The sequence below is a fragment of the Papio anubis genome, chromosome 3 (assembly GCF_008728515.1).
Source record: "Papio anubis isolate 15944 chromosome 3, Panubis1.0, whole genome shotgun sequence".
NCBI lineage: Eukaryota > Metazoa > Chordata > Mammalia > Primates > Cercopithecidae > Papio > Papio anubis.
The window spans coordinates 132,815,473-132,842,233 of record NC_044978.1 but is presented as its reverse complement, the minus strand read 5'-3'; the positions used below and the strand labels follow the sequence as shown (position 1 = coordinate 132,842,233).

At 38.0% G+C, this 26,761-nt stretch overlaps 2 protein-coding genes across 15 annotated transcripts in view; one reads left to right on the top strand and one right to left on the bottom strand.

Annotated features, from left to right (window-relative positions):
- The window catches only part of FAM13A (family with sequence similarity 13 member A), a 388,692-nt gene that overhangs the window by 272,955 nt on the left and 88,976 nt on the right, over positions 1–26,761 (top strand). For 4 of the 14 annotated variants that reach the window (XM_021939100.2, XM_021939099.2, XM_021939101.2 and 1 more), the window contains exon 1: positions 10,271–11,952. The exons of the other annotated variants lie outside the window; for them this stretch is intronic. In XM_021939100.2, the coding sequence (XP_021794792.1) occupies positions 11,924–11,952 (29 nt within the window). In that variant the 5' untranslated portion in view covers positions 10,271–11,923. Of the gene's footprint in view, positions 1–10,270; positions 11,953–26,761 lie in introns of those variants that run through there. 14 annotated transcript variants of the gene reach the window in all.
- On the bottom strand, positions 21,601–22,139 carry LOC101022082 (ubiquitin-like). Its single transcript, XM_009207169.4, has one exon. It carries the CDS (start codon positions 22,096–22,098, stop codon positions 21,712–21,714), a length of 387 nt encoding a protein of 128 aa, XP_009205433.1. The 5' UTR covers positions 22,099–22,139; the 3' UTR covers positions 21,601–21,711.

The following is a 26,761-nucleotide window of genomic DNA, read 5'->3' as shown; positions in this document are numbered from 1 at the left end:
AAAAGATAATATAAACATATAAACAATTATTTGATGCACTGAGTTTAATTTTCTGAATTTAAATGGATTTTTTTTTTGCTAGGCATGGTGGCTCACGTCTATAATCTCAGCACTTTGGGAGGCTGAGGCAGGAGGATCACTTGAGTGAAGGAGTTTGAGACCAACTTAGGTAACACAGTGAGACCTTATCTCTACAGAAAAAATAAAATAAAATAAAACAATAGCCAGGCGTGGTGGTGTGCACCTGTAGAGCCAGCTACTTGGGAGCCCGAGGTGGGAAAATTGATTGAGTCTGGGAGATGGAGCCCTGGGTGACAGAGTGAGACTCTGTCTCGTAAAATTTAATTAAATTAATAAAATAAATAAATTGGATTTTTTTTTTAAGACAGAGTCTCACTCTATCACCCAGGCTGGAGTGCAGTGGCGTGATCTCAGTTCACTGCAAATTCTGCTTCCCAAGTTCAAGCGATTCTCCTCCCTCAACCTTTCGAGTAGCTGGGATTATAGGCACCCACCACCACGCCTGGCTAGTTTTTGTATTTTTAGTAGAGATGGGGTTTCACCATGTTGACCAAGCTAGTCTTGAACTCCTGACCTCAGGTGATCTGCCTGCCTCAGCCTCCTACAGTGCTGGGATTACAGGCGTGAGCCACCATGTTCAGTCTTGGACTTTTAAGTAGAACTTTTAGATATTTTGTTTCGTTTTGTTTTTGTTTTTGTTTTAATCAGGTCATCTAAAATGCAGTCAGAGTTTGACACTTTAAGGACTAATACTGTAATTTTTTAAATAGGATCTATTCTTTTTTAAATACTCTGATTTTTCAAAAGAAAATGTTTAATGAACAAAATAAGGCAGAAGCCTTTAACTCACCAAGGTGCTATTCATTACTTTTCTTTGTTTTTTAAGTTCCGGGTACATGTGCAGGATGTGCAGGTTTACATAGGTAAACATGTGCCATGGCTGTTTGCTGCACCTGTCAACCCATCACCTATGTATTAAGCCCCGCATGCATTAGCTATTTTTCCTGATGCTCTCCCTTCCTCCAACAGGCCCCAGTGTATGTTGTTCTGCTCCCAGTGTCCATGTGTTGTCTTCGTTCAGCTCCCACTTATACCTGAGAATATTTGGTATTTGATTTTCTGTTTCTGCATTAGTTTTCTGTGGAAAATGGCTCCCAGCTCCATCCATGTCCCTAAAAAGCACATGATCTTGTTCCTTTTTATGACTGCATGGCATTCCATGGTGTATATATACCACATTTTCTTTATCCAGTCTATCACTGACAGGCATTTGGGTTCATTCCATGTCTTTGCTATTGTGAATAGTGCTGTGGTGAACATACATGTGCATGTATCTTTATAAAAGAATTATTTATATTTTGGGGTGTATATACCCAGTAATGGGATTGCTGGGTCAAATGATATTTCTGTTGTAGATCTTTGAGGAATCACTATACTGTCTTCCACAATGGTTTAACTAGTTTACATTTCCATCAACAGTGTAAAAGTGTTCCTTTTTCTCCTTAACCTTGCCAGCCTCTGTTGTTTCTTGACTTTTTAATAATCACTATTCTGACTGGCATGAGGTGGTATCTCATTGTGGTTTTGATTTGCATTTCTCTAATGATCAGTGATGTTGAGCTTTTTTTCGTGTTTATTGGCCACATAAACATCTTCTTTTGAGTAGTGTCTGTTCATGTTCTTTGCCCACTTTTTAATGGGGTTGGTTTTTTCTTGTAAATTTGTTTAAGTTCCCATAGACTTGATATTAGACCTTTGTCAGATGGATAGATTGCAAAAAATATTCTCCTATTCTGTAGGTTGTCTGTTCACTCTGATGATAGTTTCTTTTGCTGCATAGAAGCTCTTTAGTTTAATTGTATCCCATTTGTCAATTTTTGCTTTTGTTGCAATTGCTTTTGGTGTTTTCGTCATGAAATCTTTGCCTGTGCCTATGTCCTAAATGGTATTGCCAAGATTTTCTTCTAGGGTTTTTATAGTTTTTGGTTTTACATTTAAATATTTAATCCATCTTGAGTTAATTTTTGTAAAAGGTATAAGGAAGGGGTCCAGTTTCAGTTTTCTGCATATGGCTAACCAGTTCTCCCAGCACCATTTATTAAATTGGGAATCCTTTCCCCATTGCTTGCTTTTGTCAGGTTTATTGAGGATCAGATGGTTTTAGGTGTGCAGTCTTATTTCTGAGTTCTCTATTCTGTTCCATTGGTGTATGTGTCTGTTTGTGTACTAGTACCATGCTTTTTTGGTCACTGTAGCCTTGTAGTGTAGTTTAAAGTCAGGTAGCATGATACTTCCAGCTTTGTTCTTTTTGCTTGAGATTGTTTTGGCTATTTGGGCTCTTTTTTGCTCCCATATGAATTTTAAAAAGATTTTCTAATTCTGTGAAGAATGTCAGTGGTAGTTTAATGAGAAGAGTATTGAATCTATAAATTACTTTGGGCAGCGTGGCCATTTTCATGATACTGATTCTTCCTATCCATGAGCATGAAATGTTTTTCCATTTGTTTGTGTCCTCTCTGATTTCTTTGAGCAGTGGTTTGTACTTCTCCTTGAAGAGGTCCTTCATTTCCCTTGTTAGCTGTATTCCTGGACTTATTCTTGATAACACAAATAATTTTTACTTCCCCTTGTTTTTATTTTAAATATATTTTCACTAATTTATTTGCAGGGTCAATTCAAATAAAAACACTTCACTTGGTGTTAAAGCAAATTAATTTTACCAGCCAGTATATTGACATTAAGAGATTTTTATGCTTGTGCTTGGTATTTCATGTCTCAGGAATATGAAGAGTTTATTTTATGTTTTATGGACATAGAATCAGCCAGTCGGTTACCATATCACACTAAACAATTTTGACATTTCTCTGAGGAAGCCCTGCTAAAACCTGCTTCTCCGCTGTCAGGAAATATCATTTAACAAGGTGAAAGTTCACGGGGACAATTTAAGGCAGCTGATCTCAGGTGTGGTAGCAGCTGTTGTGTGGGACATGACTTAGTTTATGAGAACAGAAACACTATTATCCGGATTCCCACGGGAGATTTGGAGAAAGTCATGCCCAGAGAGTCCCATTCCAGGAAAATGTGCTTGAAGCACTTATTTATTGGCAATAATCACTAACTGAGAGTCCATCTGGCAAAACTGTGGATTTTTCCCTGTCCCAGAAAGTTGAGGAACAATTACATAAGTTGTCTCGAAAATTTTATTTTTAACCACTTTTTATGGAGAATTATAGTCCCTCAGTTCTTACAAGAAATTCACTTAAAAAAAAAAAAAAGCATCCACATGAATTTCTGTACAACTTTGCTACTTCATGTACCATGAATAAATGCTTGTCTTTTGATTTGAAATCAGTACTTAATCCTTCTGGGGAATGTTTTGAATCTTATTTTCTGTGTTTGAAATGTTGGAGCCAGTTAGTTGGTGAAGAAAGGAACCCTGAATCGGCACTTCCAGCTATGGAGGCCTTTAAACCCCACCTCTCTTAGTAGCTCTTCCCTCCATCTTCACTGACAGCTTGACAAGATTTTAGAATCCAAATCAATGAACACTGTGAGCCATTTGGGAGTCCAGCAAGCCTACTCAGATAGAGTTTAATGAAATAAGCCCATATCAATTTTAAAAGCAAGATACATCATCAGAATTAAAGAGGGGTGTCTTTGGAAAAACAGTGATATAATTTCTATCTCTATGGGATATTTTTCTTCTGCAATCTTATATAGACTGGATAAATCTAATAAATAAATGAGGAAACATATTAAATTACGATGATTTTACTGTTTTTATTTTGGCCTTCAGTAATGCAAGCATATTTATTTCACTGTTACTCAACAAAATAGTAGTACCTAACTAGAAATCCATTATTCCTGTTAGCCTCAGCTTGTTTGAGTATCATTGTTTGCTTTCTAAAACAAGCTTTTTATATGGTTTTGTAATGATTTCTTAAGAAATACTTGAGCTTGCTTACATAAAACAATTCACAAACCACCTGTTATTTCCATATATTAGTTTTTTAAAGAGGAATACAATCAAGAATACAATTTAAAACTTGATTTTCCATCTGTTTTTTCTTTGCACCTTCCTCTTTCCTCTAACACCCCACCCGTACCATGTCCTTGCTCCACTTCAACTGGCTCCTGCCACTCAGTAGCAGAAGTTTGTTATGGTCCAGTGTATGCGTCAGTGTTCAGACAGCCATTATGTAAGACTGTGCAGCCATTATTGAATATATACACACACACACACACACACACACACACACACACACCCCTAAATATAAACCTCAGGTGAGAAGAAAGGATTCTTTATTTCCCATATCCAACTAATAATATGTATATCAGTAAGTAAGGATAATACTTTATTATCTTGAGGGGCTATTGAATGGTGGAAAAGGTATGGACACTGGCATTTAGATACTGGCTCCATGTCGGCCACTTACTAGCTGAGCATTCACATTAATTGACTTCTTCATTTCCATATCTGTTAAAATGAGCACAGCATAAATTCACAATAAATACTTGTTGCTTTACCTACACGCACTCCTCCAGCTTCTTCTCCCTTTTTTATTGACATTTCGCTGTTGTTGATAATGACGATGATATTGTCCTGTAAGCCCCGAAATCCACTAGTGTTTTAACACAGTTTGCTGGAAAACTAGTTTACTGAGGATCTTGTATACCACCACCAGAATATCTAAATTATATGTGCACTAAAAGTCTTGGCTTCATGATTCTAAATAACTCATGTTAGATTTAGTCCTTACCATTTATAAATACCATGCATCTTTTGGAGTGCATTGCTCCTTAGTGTGTTTTACAAAGATTGACAAGAATATGAGGAAGAACTCTTGCCTGAGACTCACTCTGTCACCTAGGCTGGAGTGCACTGGTGCAGTCGTGGCTCACTGCAGCTTCAATTTGCTGGGCTGAAGCGATCCTCCCACCTCAGCCTCCCAAGCAGCTGAGACCACAGGCACACACCACTATACCTTGCTAATTTTCTTTTTTGTAGGGATGAGATCTCACTATGTTGCTCAGGCTAGAAGTACCTTCTTATCAAACTTGTAAGAAATAAGTTTTTTTTTTTTTTTTTTTTTTTTTTTTTTTGAGACTGAGTCTGGCTCTGTCGCCCAGGCTGGAGTGCAGTGGCCGGATCTCAGCTCACTGCAAGCTCCGCCTCCCGGGTTTACGCCATTCTCCTGCCTCAGCCTCCCGAGATGCTGGGACCACAGGCGCCCGCCACTTCGCCCGGCTAGTTTTTTGTATTTTTTAGTAGAGATGGGGTTTCACCGTGTTAGCCAGGATAGTCTCGATCTCCTGACCTCATGATCCGCCCGTCTCGGCCTCCCAAAGTGCTGGGATTACAGGCTTGAGCCACCGCGCCCGGCCAAGAAATAAGTTATTTTAATATATCATTATATCTTAGGAAATAAACCTATCTGATTTTAAAACAATATCTGAAAATACATTACTGTGGCCAAGAAATGTGCTTGGTTCTTTGGTTGTTTTCAGTTGATGTTGAAATTAAAAGAAACACAGCCACATGGTTTTTGTTGCTCTTGATAGGACAAGAGCAAATGCAGATTTTGCCAAACACTTGGAATCTGCTGAAGAAGTTATGTAAGAAAATTAGAAATCTGCAAGCCAGCTAAAATGTGGAAAAGGAAATTGACAACCTGGGAGAAACTGGATAATGTAGAATGATTAAAAGATTTCAGAAGTTTTGGATAGAATCTTACTTTTAGCACATCTGTGATTGCACATCAGTGTATAACCCAGGTAGTTTATTCCTTAAGCCAGTTATTTGTTAGTATTATTTTTCATTTGAACTTACATGTGGCATCTAGTTTATCTTATGTGTAGCTCTACAGTGGAAAATGTTAAAAAGTGGGTAGAATATTGCTTGATAAGTTTAAATCTAATAAACGGAGCTATACTTCAGAATCTATAGAAGAGTAATTGATGTATTCATTAATTCATTCTGCACTTATTGAGTGTTCTGTGTCAGGGCTGCAGGAAAGATATAGTTCCTGTTGTGGAAAACTTGCATTCCAAAAGGAAGATAATATATACAGTAGATTCAAATAATAATAAAACTGTGCAGGAAAAAAAGATAAATATCATCGATACAAAGGGCTACATGACTTTAAAAGGTCAAGAGATTTCTTTGGCCAGACATAGTAGTTCACACCTGTAATCCCAACACTTTGAGAGGCCAAGGTGAGAGGACTGCTTGAGCCCAGGAGCTCAAGAACAGCCAGGGCAACATAGTAAGAACCCCATCTCTACAAAAAAATAAATTAGCCAGGCATTTTGGCACACACCTGTGATCTCAGCTACTCAGGAAGCTGAGGTGGGAGGCACACTTGAGCCCAGGAGGTAAAGGCTACAGTGAGCTGTGATGGTGCCTGCCATTACACTCCAGCCTGGACAACAGAGAGAGACCCTGTCTCCAAAACAAACAAACAAAAGAAGATTGCTTTCAATTAGCCTAGACCTAAAGTACAGGTAGGATTTTTCCTGAAGGGAATGAAATGGGAAAATATTCCAGACAGAGGGAACAGCATGAACAAATATTTAGGATAGAAAAGTTCAGGGCAGATTTGAAAATAGTGACCCAGGCATGTCTGGAGTTGTTTCCTCAGGGGAGGTTTAAGCAGCTGAATCAGAGAGGCAAATTGGGGTTAATAGGTGGAGTGTTCTAATCATCATATTAAAAGGATTGGGGTTCATGTAGGAGGTAGTTGGGAGCTATTGAAGTTTTTGAGTACAAGAATGAATTACCAGATCACAAGCATGGTGGGAAATTGACTAATAGTGAAATGTGTGCTATGGTGGCACACATTTTATTGTGTTATTCTAAGAGTACAGATAACCTAGACAGATTGATTATAGAAACATGACGGGGCAATCAATAGACTGGTTGAAGGTAGGAGAGGAGGGAGAAGTAAAGATGACTCATGGTTTGAATCTGATTCACAAAGGGAATAATAACATCATTATCAAGAAGGACCAGGAGGAAGAGAAATTTGGAGATCAGATAATATGAAGTCTTGAATGTTTGACTGGGTTGGTAATACTAATAATTACTGAGCACTTAATTATTTGCCAGGCACTATTCTATGTATTGTACATGCATGGTCTCAATTATTCCTTAGAGCAGCCTCAGAACTTTTAAACAACCTGCCAAGTTTGCACTGCCTGTCAGAGGTGAAGTCAGGATCCAGTCCCCAGAGGTGTAATTCCAGCACCCAACTTATTGAATGCATGTATTGAATGGTGTTAGTCTTGGAGGCAGAGCTAAACAAGGGGGAAAGACAGATGAAATAAAAAGCGAATGTTGATCAGGAAGGTTTGGTGAATTCCCAGAAAAGATCACAGAGAACCAAAGACTTTCAGAAAACTGAAGGTGAGTGTTTCCAAAAAGTCAAGAGTAGGAGAGGATCTAAGAAAAGACATTTGGATTTAGTGGTCAAAAGACCCTTGATGGCCTTAAAAGCAGTTTTGGAAAAGTGGTAAAGGTCGAAATCCATTGGCATGGGATGGAGGAACAAGTAATTTATGAGGAAGTGGAGGCAGCAGAGATAGACTTGGTGGAAGTCTGTAAGTGGGAAGGAAGAGGAAAATAGCTCTGCAGCACCAGAAGGTAGGACTGCTGAGAAGCACTTTCTAATACCATTCACTTGGTTGCCTGTCATAAGAGAGGAGAATCGAGTAGCGAGGGGCGGATTTAAGATGTAGGAGAGAGACCAGGCTGCTTCCAGAGGAAGGAGAAAATGATGAGATCCAATACACAGATAAGAGGCTTGAGTCCTATATGTGAGGACCCTTTCTCCTAAACCAAGAGGAAGTCAAAAAGAATGAGGCAAGATGTGTGTTGGAATGGGAACAGGGGTGGTAGGTGGAGCAGAGAAGACCAAAGGCACTCGCTTATGTTTGATGATCATGACTTTCTCAGTCAATTGGCAGGTGAAATAATTAGTGAGTGAGAGAGGTTCTGGTTTGTGGCACTGGAGAAGATTTGAAGCAGTTGCTGTGGGGATGCAGTGAACAGTCAAAGATAATAAAAAAGGTTGCAACACAGTATTGTGGTTCAAACTAAGGTTAAGCATTATGAATTTTTAGTATAACTAGTTACCAAGTTATGAGACTTTTCTTTGTAATCTTTAGCACTCTGGCAATAGACAGCCCAGCAGGCAGGACTTATAAAGGGGGAAGAAGTGGGAGATGCTAGGGAATCCATTTTAGAAATAACTAGGCCAGGTGCGGTGGCTCACGCCTGTAATCCCAGCACTTTGGGAGGCCGAGGTGGGCGGATCACGAGGTCAGGAGATCGAGACCATCCTGGCTAACACAGTGAAACCCCGTCTTTACTAAAAATACAAAAAATTAGCCGGGCGTGGTGGTGGGTGCCTGTAGTCCCAGCTACTCAGGAGGCTGAGGCAGGAGAATAGCGTGAACCTGGGAAGCGAAGCTTGCAGTGAGCGGAGATTGCGCCACTGCACTCTGGCCTGGGCGGCAGAGCGAGACTCCATCTCAAGAAAGAAAGAAAGAAAGAGAGAGAGAGAGAAAGAAAAAAGGAAGCTCAGGAGGGTCAGGAATGTGCTTTTTTTTTTTTTTTTTTTAAACCTACATACCAGTTGGTTTGATTGCAGGCTATCCTCTGTGGATATCACAAAACAATTGGAGCTGAACAGAGAGCGAAGTGAAAAGGCAGAGGAATGGGAGAGGGAGAAGTGTTGGAGGTTAAGAGGGATGCACATTAAGGGGCTCCGTGAAAGGGAAATGTAGCCAGGGAAATGCAGTTGAAATACCGTGTTTGAAAAATTAGAAATGACAGAGGTCATGAATGGCACTCCCACTCCCTGACTATGCACTGACAAGAGGATGTTAGAAATAGAAATAAGAAAGGTATTTAAGTGATCCAGAACTCTGGCAGTGGCTGGGGTAGAGAGAAGGGGCTGCGATCAGGTACAGATTCATAAATGATTATCAAATAATGCCCCCAAAATAGATTTAAAAAAACACAAAAAAGAGGAATTGTTATAAATGATGGAGACTTGAAAAAACATGTAGTTACAGAGTTATAGCATTAATTACTTTTTTTAAAAAAACATTGACATTTTATGTAATATGGCATGTTAGAGGAATGTTGATAGGGCAACTTAATGTATTAGGAAATATATGTGAAATCTAATATTGAATGTAAATTGCAATTCAGTTTAATGTATTTTGAATGCATTGAGTGTAAATTGTAGTTCAACTTAACATTTTTTTTTTAATGCTGGGTTCTTTATTATCGAGCTTTTATGTCTATTTTAGCCAGGTAGTATTAATGTGTTCATAAAATTCAGAAAGGACAAAATAATATTTCTGTCACTTGAATGTTAACTATTTCTGAAAATATTTGTATCTTATAAGATATTTAAAACATTAGTGCAAGGCGCGGTGGCTCACGCCTGTAATCTCAGCACTTTGGGGCTGAGGCAGGCGGATCATTCGAGGTCAGGAGTTCGAGACCAGCCTGACCAACATGGTGAAACCCCTTCTCTACTAAAAATACAAAAATTATCAGGGCATGGTGGCAAGCACCTGTAATCCCACCTACTCAGAAGGCTAAGACAGGAGAATTATTTGAACCTAGGAGGCAGAGGTTGCAGTGAGCCAAGATCATGCCACTGTACTCCAGCCTGGGCGACAGAGCAAGACTCTGTCTCAGAAAAAAAAAAAAGAAAAGAAAAAATTCACACAGAATAGACAGGAGAAATCTCCAATCCAGTTTCTGTTCTGCCACTACCTTTCCATGTAAATATGAACAAGTTATTTTCTAGTACCAAGTTTACTCATCAATAAAATAGATCTTATGATGTATAATTGTGATTTTCTACCTCAAGCAGCTATTTAAAGTGTTAAGCTTACACCTGTAATCCCAGCACTTTAGAAGGCCGAGGTGGGCGGATCACCTGAGGTCAGGAGTTCAAGACCAGCCTGGCCAACATTGTGAAACCCCATCTCTATTAAAAACACAAAAATTAACCAGGCATGGTGGCAGGCGCCTGTAATTCCAGCTACTCGGGAGGCTGAGGCAGGAGAATCGCTTGAGCCTAGGAGGCGGAGGTTGCAGTGAGCAGAGATTGTGCCATAGCACTCTAGCCTGGGTGACAGAGCGAGACTCCATCTCAAAAATAAATAAATAATAAATTAATAAATAAAGTGTTGAGCAAGAGTTAAAGTCATCTTTTTAAATGAAAAGGTATGCAAATATACAGAACTAAGTTGTGTTACTAGAAAATCAAATTAGAATTTGTAAATCTAGAATCAAAAAAGTATAGACAATTTCAATTTAAATAAGTTTGGGGTTAAATCAACTCCTTTTGTTTTAAAAAGCTGATTTTAGTTACTGATAGTTTATCATTATATATGAAGATAGTTTTAGGATGGCAAATCTATTTTCATAAACACAGATTATTTAGTCAGACAATGAAAATGTTTTTATTAGCAGGTATAGCAAAGAAAAGCAGATGCCTTATAATAAATAGGACCTTGTGTTCTAAATTCAGAGTTATGAGTGGTCTATATAAAAGTGGGGAAAAGCTACAGAGGAAGGGGATACCTCATGCCTACAAGCCCTGACTGTTTCGGAATGTCATGTTCCTTCTAATACTGGAAGTGATGGTCTGGACTATGTGGTAATTTTTTACAACTCATGATGTGAAAAAAAATCTCATGTAAATATATTTCTGCTATTTTTCTTACAATGTATAAAATCTATGAGTTAGGAATTATGTTCCTAAAAATAACACCCTGGTATTCCACATCAAAGAAGAAATTATAACGGGAAGGTAATAATTAACAGACATTTAGAAGACTTTATGGAAAAACTGATTTTGTGTTACCTATTAAAAAATAAATAAATAGAAAGCAACCTCCCCAAAATGCTGCTGATGTTCACGAAGAAAAATGACTGTGTAAACACATTCCGTTTTATAAGACTAAAATGCAGAAATAATAAGCTGAAACAATTTTCATGAGGGTGGATTCTGATCCCTTAAGAACTTGGGCAGAGACTTAGGGCACGTATCCTCCCCAGAAGTGGAACTACGTGCCCTGGGTGATGTCACCAGCGACTAGTAACCACCGCAGTGTAAACAAACATCAGCAGGAAATACATGTGGGTAGGGCAAGGGTCTAGAGGCATGCTTTCCTTCTAGAAAAGTCTCACGCCTTTCAAGGCTAGTGTTTTTGTTTTGTTTTAAGGAAGAAAGGGGACGCAACATAACTCTTGCCTTCTGCTACAGAAACCTTTAGTTTCGTGGGCAGTGTCTTTCCTTGACAAATGGAATCCTTGCTGGCAGTCTCTGTAGTGTTGAGAAGTACAGGACTCTTGGCTCTTGCTGCACTTATTGGTTGCTTGCCCCAGACTGAAAATCTTGTCTGTGGAACTGCTCAGAGGAAAGTTTCAAGTTACCAGAACTAGGCAAGCCCACTGAGGAGCAGGAGCAGGAGGAGAGGAGCAGGAGGAGGAGGAGGAAGAGGAGGAGGAGGGACCATTGAAGAGCAGAAGGAGTAGGGTGCGGGGGAGGAGGAGGAGCGCCTTTAGTGCTGCAGCAGCTGCTCCTCTGATTGGCCGGGTGGTTCAGCTGCTTCCCTGGAACAAAAGGTCAAAGTGGACTGCAGTGTAAATGTAGAGAAGCAGCCGATAAAATAGCATTGCCTGAAGAAGTTTGGAGGCTGAGAGCAGCAGCAGACTGGCCAACTGCAGAGCAAGTTGTTTCTCCAGCCGTGCGGTGCAGCCTCATGCCCCCAAGCCAGCTTAGCCACTGTAAGAAGACGTTCACTGTACAGACGACCAAACTTGCCGTGGAAGAGACAGTTGTGAGATTCCCTTGCAAATTTACATACGAGAATGGCTTGTGAAATCATGCCTCTGCAAAGGTAGTATTCATTCCTATTTTATTTTATTCTGCTATGTATTTTTTGAGTGGTATCAAGCCATATAACTTTGCCAGTACTTGGCATCTTTTAGTAACATGCTGCAAACTGTGTAGAGTCCATTGTACATATGGTTCCTCCCTAAGAACAGAAAAAATTAAATATTATACTGCTCTTTTACTGACATTTTGCCCAATTTATCTTTTTCACTTGATTTTTGTATTTAGTTATATTCTCTGAATGGAAATGAATGTAAGAAAATACCTTTGAAATCTGGAGAAAAACATAGACTGAGAAGTATAGTGAGTGAGTTTATGATAAAAACTGAATCAGCTTCTTAGCAGTGTCTCTGCTAAGGCTATTTTAAAGGATGTTGATAGGCTGAAGACATTTTTAAAATGCATCACAATGTTCTTCTCTTCTGGAGTTCAGATTTAGGCAAGGATTTTCCATCAATAAGTACATCATAATATGTGAGAATAAATATTAAGGATAACATTTCCCCTTCAATAAGTCCAGACAGATTTATTACACAAATAGCATTTTTTAAAACTGCTTGGTAAGAATGATTGAGCGCAAGACTGTTTTTGTTCCTTCATGATTATAATACAGATTGTGGGGCTGGGGGGAGCGAAGGAGTTACACTTTTTGCAGAGAAAGGTAAATTTAAACAAAGGGGCTTATAAAAAAGAACTCTGTTGGTGAACTAAGAAATGAAGAATGTATGCATGGAGAGGGCCTCAGGGCTGCCCAAGGTCACATTTTAGGATTTTAAAAATTACTTTTGCTAATCATATTGTCCCATTTCAACTTCAACTGCTTTACATGCAGTGGCATTTCATTCCATAGAAATGTTTGATTTAGGAAAACTATAGAAGGTTTTATTAGTAAAAAAAAAAAAAAAAAAAAAAATTTAAAAATCAAATAGTAAATGCGATTTATTTGAGGATTGAAAAAAAACTAGACAAAAACTAACTTCATTTTTAAAAACCATGCCACAAATATTTCAGTGAATGTTTTTGTTTTAGCAATGAAAAATAAGGTTTAAAACACTGTTTATTTGTAAAATGGTTTCTACAGATACTTACAGTGAGATAAAACAGTATAGTCATTTTTCCTTCACTGTACTAACAAGGACACCGTCATGGGAACCTCATGGGGGTGTCCAAAGAGTTGCTTTTGTAAAAATTAATAATCCAAGGGAGCAGAAAGTGGTTTACAAATGTATCTAAAATTTTTCTAAATGAACTCAGTGAAAATGTCCGCATGCTTAAAGCTTGTAAGAGACTACAACACTTGGTGGAGTCTTGATCTGGTTTCCAACTTTAAAGTTGGAAACATTTTTCCCTTTATAATGACATCAGTTCTTAAGGGTTTTAAGTGAATTGTATTCTAGATAAGAATATTGGCTAGTACTGAACTCTGCGATAGCTGCTTGATGCTATAAAACTGTTAAGAAGAAAATAGATCTTTATAATGTGAAAACATTGTTTAGGCAGTCAAAACGATTAAAGCTAAAATAAAACCATCATTATTTCCTGGAAATTATTTTGTATTTTTAGTCATGATTAATGAACCTAGTAGGAATAAATGGAGGAATAATTTGAATTTGCATTCAAGAATGTTGAGTTGCTACTTTTGTTTCTTTGCATTACCATTCTGAAGAGCGCTGCTACGTGCATTCACTGCGGCAATGTTTGCCCAGCTCTTAGAGTTTAATTTGACTGATTTCCCTGCAATCTTTACTGCCAGCCTGTACCTACCTTTGATTATAAACCTCCTGAAGGTAAGGACCAGGTTTGTGCAGTTGTCTTTCTTAAGCGTGCCTTGTGAATGTAAGCATTTATGTGGAAAACTTTCCTGCCCTTACGTGTAATTGTTTCTTCAAATCCCAGTTTGATATCTTTGGCTATTGATTTTTGTGACTCTCATGGTAATGATGACTATTGCTGACTCTCCCCACCGTTATGGGCCTGAAGCAGGAAGGTTCCAGAGCCTTAGTAGTATTCTTAGAATGAGTGCTTTGTTGCATTCTGTTTAAGAGCACCAAGGAATAGAAACTACATTGAAACTGGATGAGTAAAAGAGTAGCTTTAAATAGCAGCTAAAGAAATTCATGCTCACTATTTGTATGTAGCAGAGAGTTCAATGCTTCTCATACTTTGAGTACATGAGAATTACCTAAGGAACTTATTTTTAAAATCAAATCCTTCCCGTTGCCCTCCTTCCCTAGACTCACTGCATCCAAATCTGGAGGTATCTGCATTTTAACAAGCTTCCTAAATCTGATGCAGATGGTCCACCCATAGAGAAACACTGATCTAAATTCTAGTTAATGATTATAGTGCGTGTAAAGCTAGTGACAGCTGGCATATATAGGAATCTAGCATTATACTACTCAACATCTCCAGATAGCATATTTAATATCTGACCTTATGTGAGGATTTTTTCATAATTGATGCTTTCATTTCCTAAATTGTCAGTTTTACCTATTAAAACAAAACATACTAGAGTGTTGTTTAATATTTTCTCTTTGATTAAATACTGCTCTGTACTGCCAGTACTCCTAAGGTAATTAAGACACAGCTTTCCTTCAAAGAGGTCACATACCAGTTAGGATGCAGACACATTACCAGACAATTACAGTACCATGTGGTGAATTCAGTAATACACAGTATGATTAGCATAGTAATAATAGAGATGTGCCTAGATGGATAATATTATCCTGTGTAAGTGTATGATCTTATTAGGGGCATGTTTGTCCCCTAATGTCTGCTTACAATTTTCATAAATGCCTCTTTAGCCTTTCTTAGCATATTGTGAGAGTGTGCAGAAGATACGTTGTTACTGCTAATCTGTAGCCGAGATGAGAATAACAGATAAGGTCAAAAACTAAAAATGAAATAAAATGTGTCTTGCTATCTGTTTATTATGGAATGTTATTGGTAGAGTTTCCAGGATGGAGTTGGCTGTTTAGAAACGGATGATCTTTAGAAAAAAACATGGCAGAGGCTGAATGTTTAAATTACGACCTTCTCTAAAGTCCTTAGTTCTTAATGATTCACTACAAATGGCTTAAAGACAGGATCTTATTAACTATCTCCATTGAGATAATTAAACAGTCCCAGTTATTTTTTAAAAGACTAAAATATTTACAAACTACCTATAGCTAATAATAAAACAACATAGTGTATCAACTTATATGGATATTCTTGCCATCTGAAAAAGTTCCTTGAGAAAAATAAAATAATATCAGAAATAAAGGGAGAAACTATATTAAACTAAGAATTGAAATAGAAGTTTTCTCAGGTGACTAAATTTACCTTCTGTCACTGAGATAATATGTTTTGTCAGATCTCAGGCTTAGTTTGTACCACAGACTCTTTGTACAATTCTCATTTCATTGAGTTTCCTTCCCCTTAGATATTGTGGGTCTGTAGGTAAGGATCTCTATTTTATGTATAGAAAGACTCAAGCAGGCTAAGATACAAAGTTTTAACTCTGAGTCATATCTAAGACAAAATTCTCAACTTTCATAGCAGTATTTTAATTTGCAAGACTAACTTTCCAGTAAACGACCTTAATTTATATCCACAAGGGATAATGATGGCAGATGAAGTTATGAACCTGTGAGTGCTAATGATTGATGTAGATTATTTGACTTCAGTGCATTGACATCTGCTTTCATGTGTTGACATCCTGTTCTTTCCTGGGTTTGTCTACCAAAGTGAGAAGCTTAAATCAATCATGTCTATGTAATTATTTTTTTTCATGTAGCAAATAATGATATCAAGTGTGTATTATCGAATATTTGTTTGATGGTGAAGCACATCATAATTCCAAATTGCAGTGGCTCTTCTTCAAAACAGACTTAAAGGAAGAGGATTAATAAACACGTATTAGTAGCCCAACATCTAAAAGTTTCACTGAAGCTTCTTATCAGTAGAATTCATCAACTCTTCCCAAGCATTGGTCTTTCGAATACCCTTTTGCCAACGTAAACATCAGTAACATGGGGATGATATGGGAGTCCACCAGGGAAGAACCCAGGTAATGTTGGGCCAGCTTGTGAGTTTCTTTGTGGTGTTAGAGAGCCCTCTACTGCTTGTGGAGATGACACCTTTCAGTTAATTTATCTAGAAGTCTCTGTTTTTCCTAACTTGTTGGCACTCTGGTAGCACTCCTGGCTCTGCCCCCTCCCTCAACTAACACAGTCTGGGAGGGAGTTAAAAGCTGCCTCACTTCAATCTGGGCCAATGCCTATGGGTTGTGTGTCTGAATTTATTCTTCATCACTGTCATTCAGAACAAATAAGATCTCTCTAGGCTCTGTTCTCACATGATGGTTGAATTACCCATGGAGCCCAAATATTTGCTAATTACTCCAAATAAAGAAGATAACATTTTCAAATTTTAAGATCATCCTGTTTAAATATTTTCAAATTATTTTCAAATTATATTTCAAATAAATATTTTCAAATTTTAAGATCATCCTGTTTAAACCACTGAAAAAGTAAAGATGTTAGCTATTCAGTACAAACCAGTGGTAAACTTGCCATCAGAAAACATATACAGACACGGACAACTAAGTTAGTTGGCCATATATGAATTTGAGCGGGTCATTTTCATTGTCTATAAGAGATGATACCACTCAAGGTACTTATTTTATGAGGGAAATTTTGGAGTTAAAGAATGTGATAGGACCAGACACAGTGGCTCATGCCTGTAATACCAGCACTCTGGAAGGCCAAGTCTGGGGAATCACTGGAGGTCAGCAGTTTGAGACCAGCCTGGCTAACATGGTGAAATCTGTTTCTACCAAAAATACAAAAAGAAAAACAAACAAACAAAAACTATCTGGGTGTGCTGGCATGCTCTTGTAATCCCAGCTACTTGGGAGGCTGAGGCACAAGAATCACCTGAACCCTGGAGTTAGAGGTTGCAGTGAGCTGAGTTCACGCCACTACACTCCAGTCTGGGCGACAGAGGAAGACTCTGTCTCAAAAAAAACCAAAAAGTGATAGTTTTGGTTTTGTGGGGTTTGTTTTGTTTTGTTAATGATGAAACTACTCAGATGTAAAGGGCATGTTGCTTTTCTTTTAGTTTGTCTTCTTATGCTTGCAATGCACTTTCAATTCCATCAGTGCAATAGTGCTTAGCACAGTTTAGGTAGTGCTGTATCATTGTATTGCACTTCATCACATCAATATTGGAAGATGACCTCTAGAATTGTTTGCTGGAAGTACTGTTGAAAATAGAATTGAACCAAATTTCTTGAAACACTCAAAGCTTTCACCCTATTTTTCCTATGAAACTTATATTTGTCTGTGATGATCAGAATGGATTCCCAATGGAATAGTATGTTCTGTTTTAAACCTTTTTAATGCACTATTTATTCTTACCATAAGAAGAACTAGAAATAACTTTTTTTTTTGGAAACAGAGTCTTGCTCTGTCGCCCAGGTTGGAGTGCAATGGTACAATCTTGGCTCACTGCAACCTCCGCCTCCAGGGTTCAAGCAATTCCCCTGCCTCATCCTCCTGAGTAGCTGAGACTACAGGCATGCACCACCATGCCCAGCTAATTTTTGTATTGTTAGTAGAGACAAGGTTTCACCATGTTGGCCAGGCTGGTCTCGAACTCCTGACATCAAGTGGTCTACCCGCCTCAGCCTCCCAAAATGCTGGGATAACAGGCATGAACCACCATGCTTGGCCATAGAAATCACTTTTTAACAGCTTTATTGAGATATAATTCACATACCATACAGTTCACACATTTAAAATGTGCAGTTCAGTAGTTTTGAGTATATTCACAGAGTTGTACAGTTTGTATGTAATCGTATCATCAGTTTGCATGTAATCATATCATAGGTAATCTTTTGTGACTAGTTTCTTTCCCTTGGTATAATATTTTCAAGATTCATCCATGTTGTGGCATGTATCAATACTTCATTGTTTTTTATGACTGACTAATATTATGATATATGGATGTAGCAAATTTTGTTTTTCCATTCATTAGTTGATGGACATTTGGGTTATTTCCACCCTTTGGCTGTTATGAATAATGCTGCTATTAACATATGCAAAAGTAACTTTTGAGAATTATGAAAATATAGACTCTATTTTAGAGCCAAACGGATCCCTAGAGATAACCTAAATCATAGCTTCCGTTTTCAGATGATTGAACTCAAACACAGGGAAATAAAATGACTTGCTCAGTCACATATACAGAAACAAATGGAAAACACTCTACACACATGTCTAAAGAATAGCCATTTGTACACGAAGTTAATGATCATGGCATGTATTTGGGATTAATAGTGGAGTTTTCCCCCATTAGAAGCTTAGTAAAGGGAAGAGTCTATTGTCATTCAAGAGAAAAACTAGCTAACTGGCAGAGGAAACTGATCTCCTGACCTTGCTCCCGTTAGCAATGAGTTCTAATATATAGACACTTACTGCACTAGAGATTAAAAATGACTCTGGACAGGGCAGCTTAAGTTGTTTTTATGTTAGGCACGTAGCAGGTACTCAGTAAACACTTGTCGAATTGGAGACTACAAAGAAATTTAATGGAAGCATATCAGAACACTATTGTCCACAGAATTTCTAAAGCCTTCCATATAAATTTCTAGGAATATTCTTATACTAAAAAAATTGCAAGTAATTTACTCACCCTTAGTTATTATATAAGCATTCCTATAGTGCAAAGAAAAAACAATTTGGAATGCTACTTCTGTTTACGTTGCAGAGTATTTGATATTTACCCTGAGAAAGAGGAAATAGTTTTTAGTTTATTTCCTAGAGTTACTGTATTCATTAATGCAGTTTAAGGAAAATGAAGCTCCTATTTTACATGTACATTAAAATAGGAAGGTTTCCTCTTCTGCTTCTTTTTTCTTATATAATGATAGGATAAAAGACTATTTTGTAATTATCTGGAATTAATTCTACTTTGGTTTTTTAAGATAAAGATTTATTCAATTGAATTTACCTTTGATTTTTTTTTTTTTTTTTAAGAAAAGAACTTGGATTCTCTTATTCCTATTACAGATAGCAACCATTACTATTTTGTATTTGGAGAAATGTTTTGTCATAGACACTGAGCAGTTTATACGCTGGGGATAAACATACTTCTGCAATGGAAAATGTTAAGAGTGATGTTACATTCAGTCTTCTTTAATTTTTCTAAGTAGATGTAGTTCAAAATTGAATTTCTAATAAATATTTTAAAGTTTTCAGATTATAATAAACATTTGCAGGTCATACAATATCTCAGCTGATAGGGATACACTGAAGGAAATTATGACAAGCCCATTTTTACACATAAAAATGGCAGATGAACTTTGTTTTGACCAAGTACACATGAGTACACTTTAAAAATTGTAAATTAATCTTTCGACCTATGTCCTTTTCTTGCGAAGAAATTTGTATATATCTATATTTCTAAATTTAAAATCCCTTTCAAATTTTAAGCCATCATTTTAAGATAAGCTGTAAAATAAATTTGACTTCTGATATCAGATATAGACTTACAGTATTGTTGCTAAACAAATATCGGACTCCAGAACCAAAGTATAGTACATTATAACCCTTATGCAAATTATCCCAAAGCCAGATATGGAAATTGATTTCAGTTTTTGCACGAGAAAAGGCATGTTAATGGGAAATAGTAGGGCCAAGGGTGGTAAAAACAAGATAGGGAGAAGCCTTGGAAGTTGCTCTTTAAAATTAAGGTGCCTAAGTAACAAAGTGAAAATAATGAGGTGGGGGTGTGGTTTAAGACGTATGTTTTATAATACCTCTAAAGACCAAGCTCAGGAAAACATGGTATCATCAGATCTAAGAATAAAACTCAGGGAAGCTGGGTGCGGTGGCTCACAGCTGTAATCCCAGTGCTCTGGTAGGCAGAGGCAGGAGGATCGCTGGAAGCCGGGAGTTGGAGATCAGCCTGGGCAACATAGTAAGACTCTGTCTCTACAAATTTTTTTTTTAAAAGTGTCTGTGCATGGTAGCATATGCCTGTAGTCCTACCTACAAACTGAGGTAGGAGGGTTACTCTAGCCCAGGAGTTTGAGGCTACAGTGAGTTATGATCATGCCACTGTACTGCAGCCTGGATGTCAGATTAAGACCCTGTCACCCTCCCCACCAAAAAAAGACTTCAGAAGACTTGAACTTACTAGAAATAAAAATAAAGAATTGAACTGCTTTACTCAGATCATTATATTAAAGGAATGGAACTGAAAGGCTAGAGAAAAAATTAAGCATTTAGAAAAAAACAGTAAGTATCAGTATTTTACAGTCAGCAAAGTGATTATAAAGAGAAACTAATTTCGCTGTCTAGGTTAAAATAACTCTTGAAGCTAAAATTAGAAATTAAATGCTGGCCTGAATAGACCATTGATACACTGTGTTTTACTTTTATAAGTGACTTTCCTTTATTTTCAACTTCTTGATTTAATAGAAACCCAAGAGCCTGCCTGTTTCTCCAGTGTCAGCTTTCTGGCAGGTCACTGCTGCACCACGGTGCTGAACTCCCTCGATTGCCACACCTGCCGAGTTATTAATTCTCCCATGCTTTCAAAGCACATTCTGTCTCTCTCTCTCTCTCTCTCTCTCTGTCTCTGAGTTCTCGTCCTGTCCATTATCTTTCTCCCAAAAATACCTACGTGACCCTCAAAATTCACTCCCTGTGTGGCTGATCTAACTGAACCTCAGCTAATCTGCCAGACTGCATAGCGCTTCAGAGTGGAAAGGCTGGAGCTCTGACTTCAGACTTGGATTAGAACCTCAGCCGTGACTGCCTCTATGGCCTTCAGCCTGTTAATTAACCTTTCTAAAACTTGTTCTTCTTATCTGAAAAATCTGGTTAGTAATTCCTTCCTCCATGATGTCTTTGAGGATTGAATGAGATAATGCACGTAAACTCTTAGCACAAAGCCTGGCTTTTTATGGTGAGCTCTCAATCAATGGTAGTTATGTATGCCTTTTTTTTTTTAATAATAATCACATTTCAAGTTTCCATTTCTCTGCTATCTTGTAAATTCCGTGAAGGGTGGGATTGTGTTTTCTTAGCCTCTGTATCTCCAGCACCTACCATGGATTCTAATAAGTAGTGTACACTCAGAAAATGTTTCCCGTATGAGCACCTGCCCATGGTTGTAGAAGCACCCAAAGCCCAGGTATAGGTTGACATCAAACTTTCATTCACTTTCCAGTTGCTGCTCATCATCCTAAAAAGCAGCAGAAAGTCAAAATGATGTCAGAAACAAGCCTTGACCCATTTTGCTGGCACAGTCCTCCTCTGGCTGAGGTGAGGGTGTTCAGGAGAGGATGACAGGATAATTTGCGTGCCTCCTGCACATCTTTGTCTCAAGAATTCCACATTCAGAGTTAACAGTTTGGGAAATTGTGTATCTGTTAAATCAAAACTGTATTAACAAACCCTTAATAAATTTGCAGTAAGGTAATAATTGAAAGAAGTTAGCAAAAACAATTTTCTTTTTCCTTCTTTCCTTCTACAGGTATCCCCGTATTCTTTTGATTTTGTTTCAGTGACTAAAGATTTGAAAATACTTTATTTACTAATGTTACGAAAAATATTTTTTCATCAACTAATTTCATCCCCCCAAAGAATGTGGTGGTGTATTTTTTTTTTTTTTTTTTTTTTTTTTTTCCAGTCAACGAAAGGGACACTTTATTGAGGCTCCAGGGCCACAGGGCCTGGGCAGGAGGCTGCCCTTCAAGGAAAGAAGAGCCTTATTTGACCTTCTTCTTGGGGCGCAGGTTGTTGGTGTGGCCACACTTCTTCTTGTGGCAGTTGACAGCACGAGGGTGAAGGCGAGCGTAGCACTTGCGGCAGATCATCTTGTTGCGGTTGTATTTCTGGGCAAGCTGGCAGAGGGAAGGCTTAATAATGCCACCTCGCAGGCGCAACACCAGGTGCAGGGTGGACTCTTTCTGGATGTTGTAGTCTGAGAGAGTGCGGCCATCTTCCAGCTGTTTGCCGGCAAATATCAGACGCTGCTGGTCAGGTGGGATACCCTCCTTGTCTTGAATTTTGGCTTTGACGTTCTCAATGGTGTCACTGGGCTCGACCTCAAGGGTGATGGTTTTGCCCGTGAGGGTCTTCACAAAGATCTGCATGTTTGCGTCTGCAGCTTGGCCGCCTCGCTGAAGAAAAAGAGTGTTGTTGTATTTTATGTTCTAAATTACTGCCTCCCTAAGACAATGTTTTTATGTTTATAATAATGATAAACATCACTTTTCTGAACAAGATCTCAAAGACAAATGAAAGCTTCCAGCTGCCTTGAAAATAGTTTGGGGACTAAACCCAAAATTTCTTCAAACCTTAAACAACCTTTGTGTTTGGCGTGAAGTGAAATAATTTTTTTTTTTTTTTCCTGCTCTCAAGCCAGAACAAACAGATATAGTGTGTGGCAAGGCCATACTCAAACATTACCTTGCCCGAACATATCATTTTCTGGGTTCTCTGTATACCACAAAGAGTACAGTGTTAAAATTATGGGCATAATGGCAAAGCTCCCACCTCTAATTGTGCAGTTGGAAAAAAGAAATTATTTTCTTTAAGTGAGGATGGGAGAAAACCCATGGCACAGCTGCAGATTCATTAAGTTTTGAATAGATGGGAAAAAGAAAATTTAAAATAATCAATGTACAGATATCAGAGAATGCTTCTAGGCAAAATTAGTTTTACAAATTATAAACAGTATGTTTTCAAAATGTTTAATCAAACACTACTGCAAGCACTCAGCAAAATCTTGATGATACTGATTTTATTCAACAGCCATTTACTAAGCACATGCAGTGTTCTAGGTACCTAGCTAGGTGCTGGTGTTGCAAAGATAAAGACTAATCTGGAAACGAGACAAGCCTCTGAGCCTATGAATTTCAGTGTTATGTGCTAAGCAGTCGGTTATAGCTATGAACAAAGTGTCTTGAAGCCTGGAGGAAGAAGCAGCTCCCTCTCCAGGGTGCTAGAGATGGCTTCCCGGATTAGATGACACTTGAACTGAGAGATGAAGTATTTACCAGGCAGAGAGAGGTGGAGAAAGGATTGAAGGTAGAAAGAACAACATGTACAAATGGAAAGAGTTGCAAAACTGCAATGAGAGGTTTGTAGAGATATGTTGGGTTGCAACTGGGAGGGACTTCATGTGCCAGCTTGAGGCATGTGGATTGTATCCCAAATGCAATGGGGAAGTAGGAGAGGCTAAGGATGAACTGGTATGGAAAACAGGGAAATAGTCTTGCCCCTGCGAAAGACTAATGCAGTGGAAATGGAAAGGAGAGATCTGACTCGAGAGACACATCCTTTTTTTTGAGGCATAATCCATACAATTTGGTAATTGATCAAATATGTAGGTAAGAGATTGTCTTAGTCCATTTTGTGCTGCTATAACAGAATAGCATGGGCTGGATAATTTATAATGAACAGATACTTATTTCTTACAGTTCTGGAGGCTGGAAAGTCCAAGCTCAAAGTTCTCACATCTGACAAGGGCCTTCTAGCTCTGTCATCCCATGGCAGGCGGCAGAAGGGCAAGAAAGTGAACTTAGTGAACAGAGAGGAGAGGGTCAAACTCATCCTTGTACCAGGAACCTACTCCCGTACTAACCATCCCACTCCCACAATAACAGCATTAATCCAATCTTGAGGGCAGAGCCCTCATTACCTAATCACCTCTTAAAGGTTCAACCTCTCAACAACTGTTTCACTGGGGATCAAGTTTCTTTTTTTTTTTTTTTTTATTTATTATTATTATACTTCCAAGTTGTAGGGTACACATGTGCGTAACATGCAGGTTTGATTACATATGTATACTTACATTGCCATGTTAGTCCTGCTGCACCCATCAGCTTCGTCATTTACATCAGGTATAACTCCCAAAATGCAATCCCTCCCCCCTCCCCTCCCATGTGATGGGCCCGATTGTGTGATGTTCCCCTTCCCTGGAGTCCAAGTGATCTAAGTTGTTTCAGTTCCCACCTAGGTAGGGAACATCGGTGTTTAGTTTTCTGTTCTTGTGATAGTTTGCTAGAATGATGGTTTCCAGCTGCATCCATGTCCCTACAAAGGGCCCTTAAAACTCATCCTTGCACCCCTAGCAAGCTGCATGTAGTATTCCATGGTGTATATGTGCCACATTTTCTTAATCCAATCTGTCACTGATGGACATTTGGGTTGATTCCAACACATAAACTTTGGGAGACACATTTAAACTATAGCAGGGATAAACATCCTTAAGGAAAACAGTTGGCTTATAAACACAGTGTAAATGTTGTAACAAGAATAAGATTCTATTCTGTGAGTTCTACACATGTCTCAGCCCAGGATTCCCTGAGAAGTGCACTGTCAATCAATCAGCAGGCAGTCATGGTTCACTTTTCACCTTCTAGCTGTAGAAAGAGATGCAAAACAAATGGAAGGTAAAGCAACTCCTCTTCCCACCCCCTACTTAAGAGCTCTGTTCCTTTTCCCCCCCGCATGCACATACCCCTACCTCCAAGCAATTTCTTAGACATTACAAGCTGTTAATCAGAAGGACATTCAGAGCTGGCACTAGCTGAGTGAGTAGGATTGAAATAGAATGAGATGATCCTTAGTTTTCTCTAAGTATCATATTTCTTTGATTCTAGAAGACAGAATAGGTGATAAACAATGCCACAGTCATACAAATAAGAAAGAGCCGTGGAGGCCATGTCCTATGCAAAATGGTCTCCTTCACTGTGTCTCTGAGTCTCATTCTTGACACCGTCCTATGGTGTAACTAGGGAAGGACTATTTAAGAGACATTTGGAGATATTCTGTCAGATCCTTCTGGCCTTCCACAACTATGTCATCATGCCCACTACTGGGCATATCCAGATCCATTTTCTCTCTGCTTGTCTTTACCATCTACACTCAGCAAAATCTGTACTTCTTTGGCCCAGAGGTGATTTTGTCAGTAGGACAGAGAAAGAAAGAGTTTTTTTTTTTTCTTTGTCTTGTGAGAACATAGATCTTAATTCATCAGCATTCATTCAGTGTGCATTATATAGCCAGCAAGGGAGATGTGTATTTAGCATATTGTAGAACAGTATTTTTTTTAGCACAACATTGTGTTTATTTCATGAATGATTATACTTAATAAAAAATACATTATTTAGTTTGAATCAATTGAATGAGAGAAGTTATGGCCTAGAAATAAGAATTATGAAATAATAAGAATAGTTCATTTTAATATTCTCTTGAGTCTAAAATTTAGAACAGTATTTTTTAATTTTGTGGGTCGTGATCTATTAGTGGTCATAAAGCCAATTTAGCAGGATGTGACCAATATTAATAACAAAATAGAAAATATCCCAGCAAACTAAGAATAATTTAGTGAAATTTGTGTCTGATTTATATGTATGTATACTGTCATGATATAAAATGTGTTTCTAACTGAATCATCATTAAAACTTTAAAATATTATATCTGGACTGCTTATGAGGATAGTTCACTTGAATGAGAGGTTAGACAGACTTTTGAATACAGGCCTGGAAACCAAATCTCGGTGTCAGTATGGGAAATTGATTATAGTCTTAGCATTCCTGTAAGTGAACTTTCAGAGCACAGCCTTTGTGTAAGATTGAAGCACCTTTGTTAGGCAGGTTTTTCTGTCTGAATTTGATATGTTCCAGGCCTCTTCCCTAGCTTCAAGTAGTTCCGTTGCTTGGGACAGCATAACTCCAGTCTTCACATGATATTCTGCCTGGGTGCATATCTGTCTCTGTGTCCAAATTTCCCCTTTCTTTAAGGACACTAGTCATATTAGATTCAGGCCCATCTTAATGACTTTATTTTAACTTGATCATCTCTGTCAAGACCCTGTTTCTAAATAAGATAACTTTCTAAAATATGAGAGATTATGGCTTCAGTGTATATTTTTGGGGTGACATAATTCAACTGATAACAATATATTTCAAATTTCCACTAAACAGACAAAAAATGGTAGAAATATTTTTTCTATCTTATTGGAATGAAATCTAAATCTTTGGAAGTCTTTTTGTCTATTTGTTTTGCCTTCAAAATAATACTTCTTACTGTTAGCTAAAAATGTCTGTTGTGTGAATACTAACAACTTCAGCTCTTTGCATTTAACCTTTGGTCTGGAAAATCTATTTGCCCTTGAACTGCAATAATTTGTATTTCTACTGGCTAAGATTTGTGCTCTTAGGCACAAAGTGCAAATAATAAAACTATAAACAAAGCTGCCTGGGTTTACAAAAAAGAATTGTAAAATATCCCCCACCCCCAACAAATTACAGCTGCAAACAGTTATGAACTGATCTGAAAACTCTTACATTTGTTTTCCAGAAAAAAAAAAGGGGCCTTTTTTTTTTTTTTAATGTTCGTCATTGGGACCAAACCAAAAACCTAAGCAACTGAACAGTGGCTGCCACACACCTCCCCAGTTGGCAGGGGGCGTGGTTAATGACTGAGACTGGATAAATTGAAAATGCTCGAGTACATGTGTTGCACTTTATGGTTTGCGAACAAGGAAGGAAAGGAAAATGTGCTAACTTCACTTATCATTCTCTAAGAAAATTCCTCCCCTTACATTCTGCAGCGCATGTGGAAAATGCCTGAGTTCCTGAAAAAAATGTTTACTTTATACTTTTCTTTTACTTGTCCCTCACTTTCTCTCTCTCTTTTGCTCCTTGTTTTGTTTCTTAAGCCTCATAGATGGTTTTTCTAGTTTCTTCAAAGAATGGCACCAAATTCTTAGCATTTACTTGTTTTTCTGTACTTTTCAGTACTCAA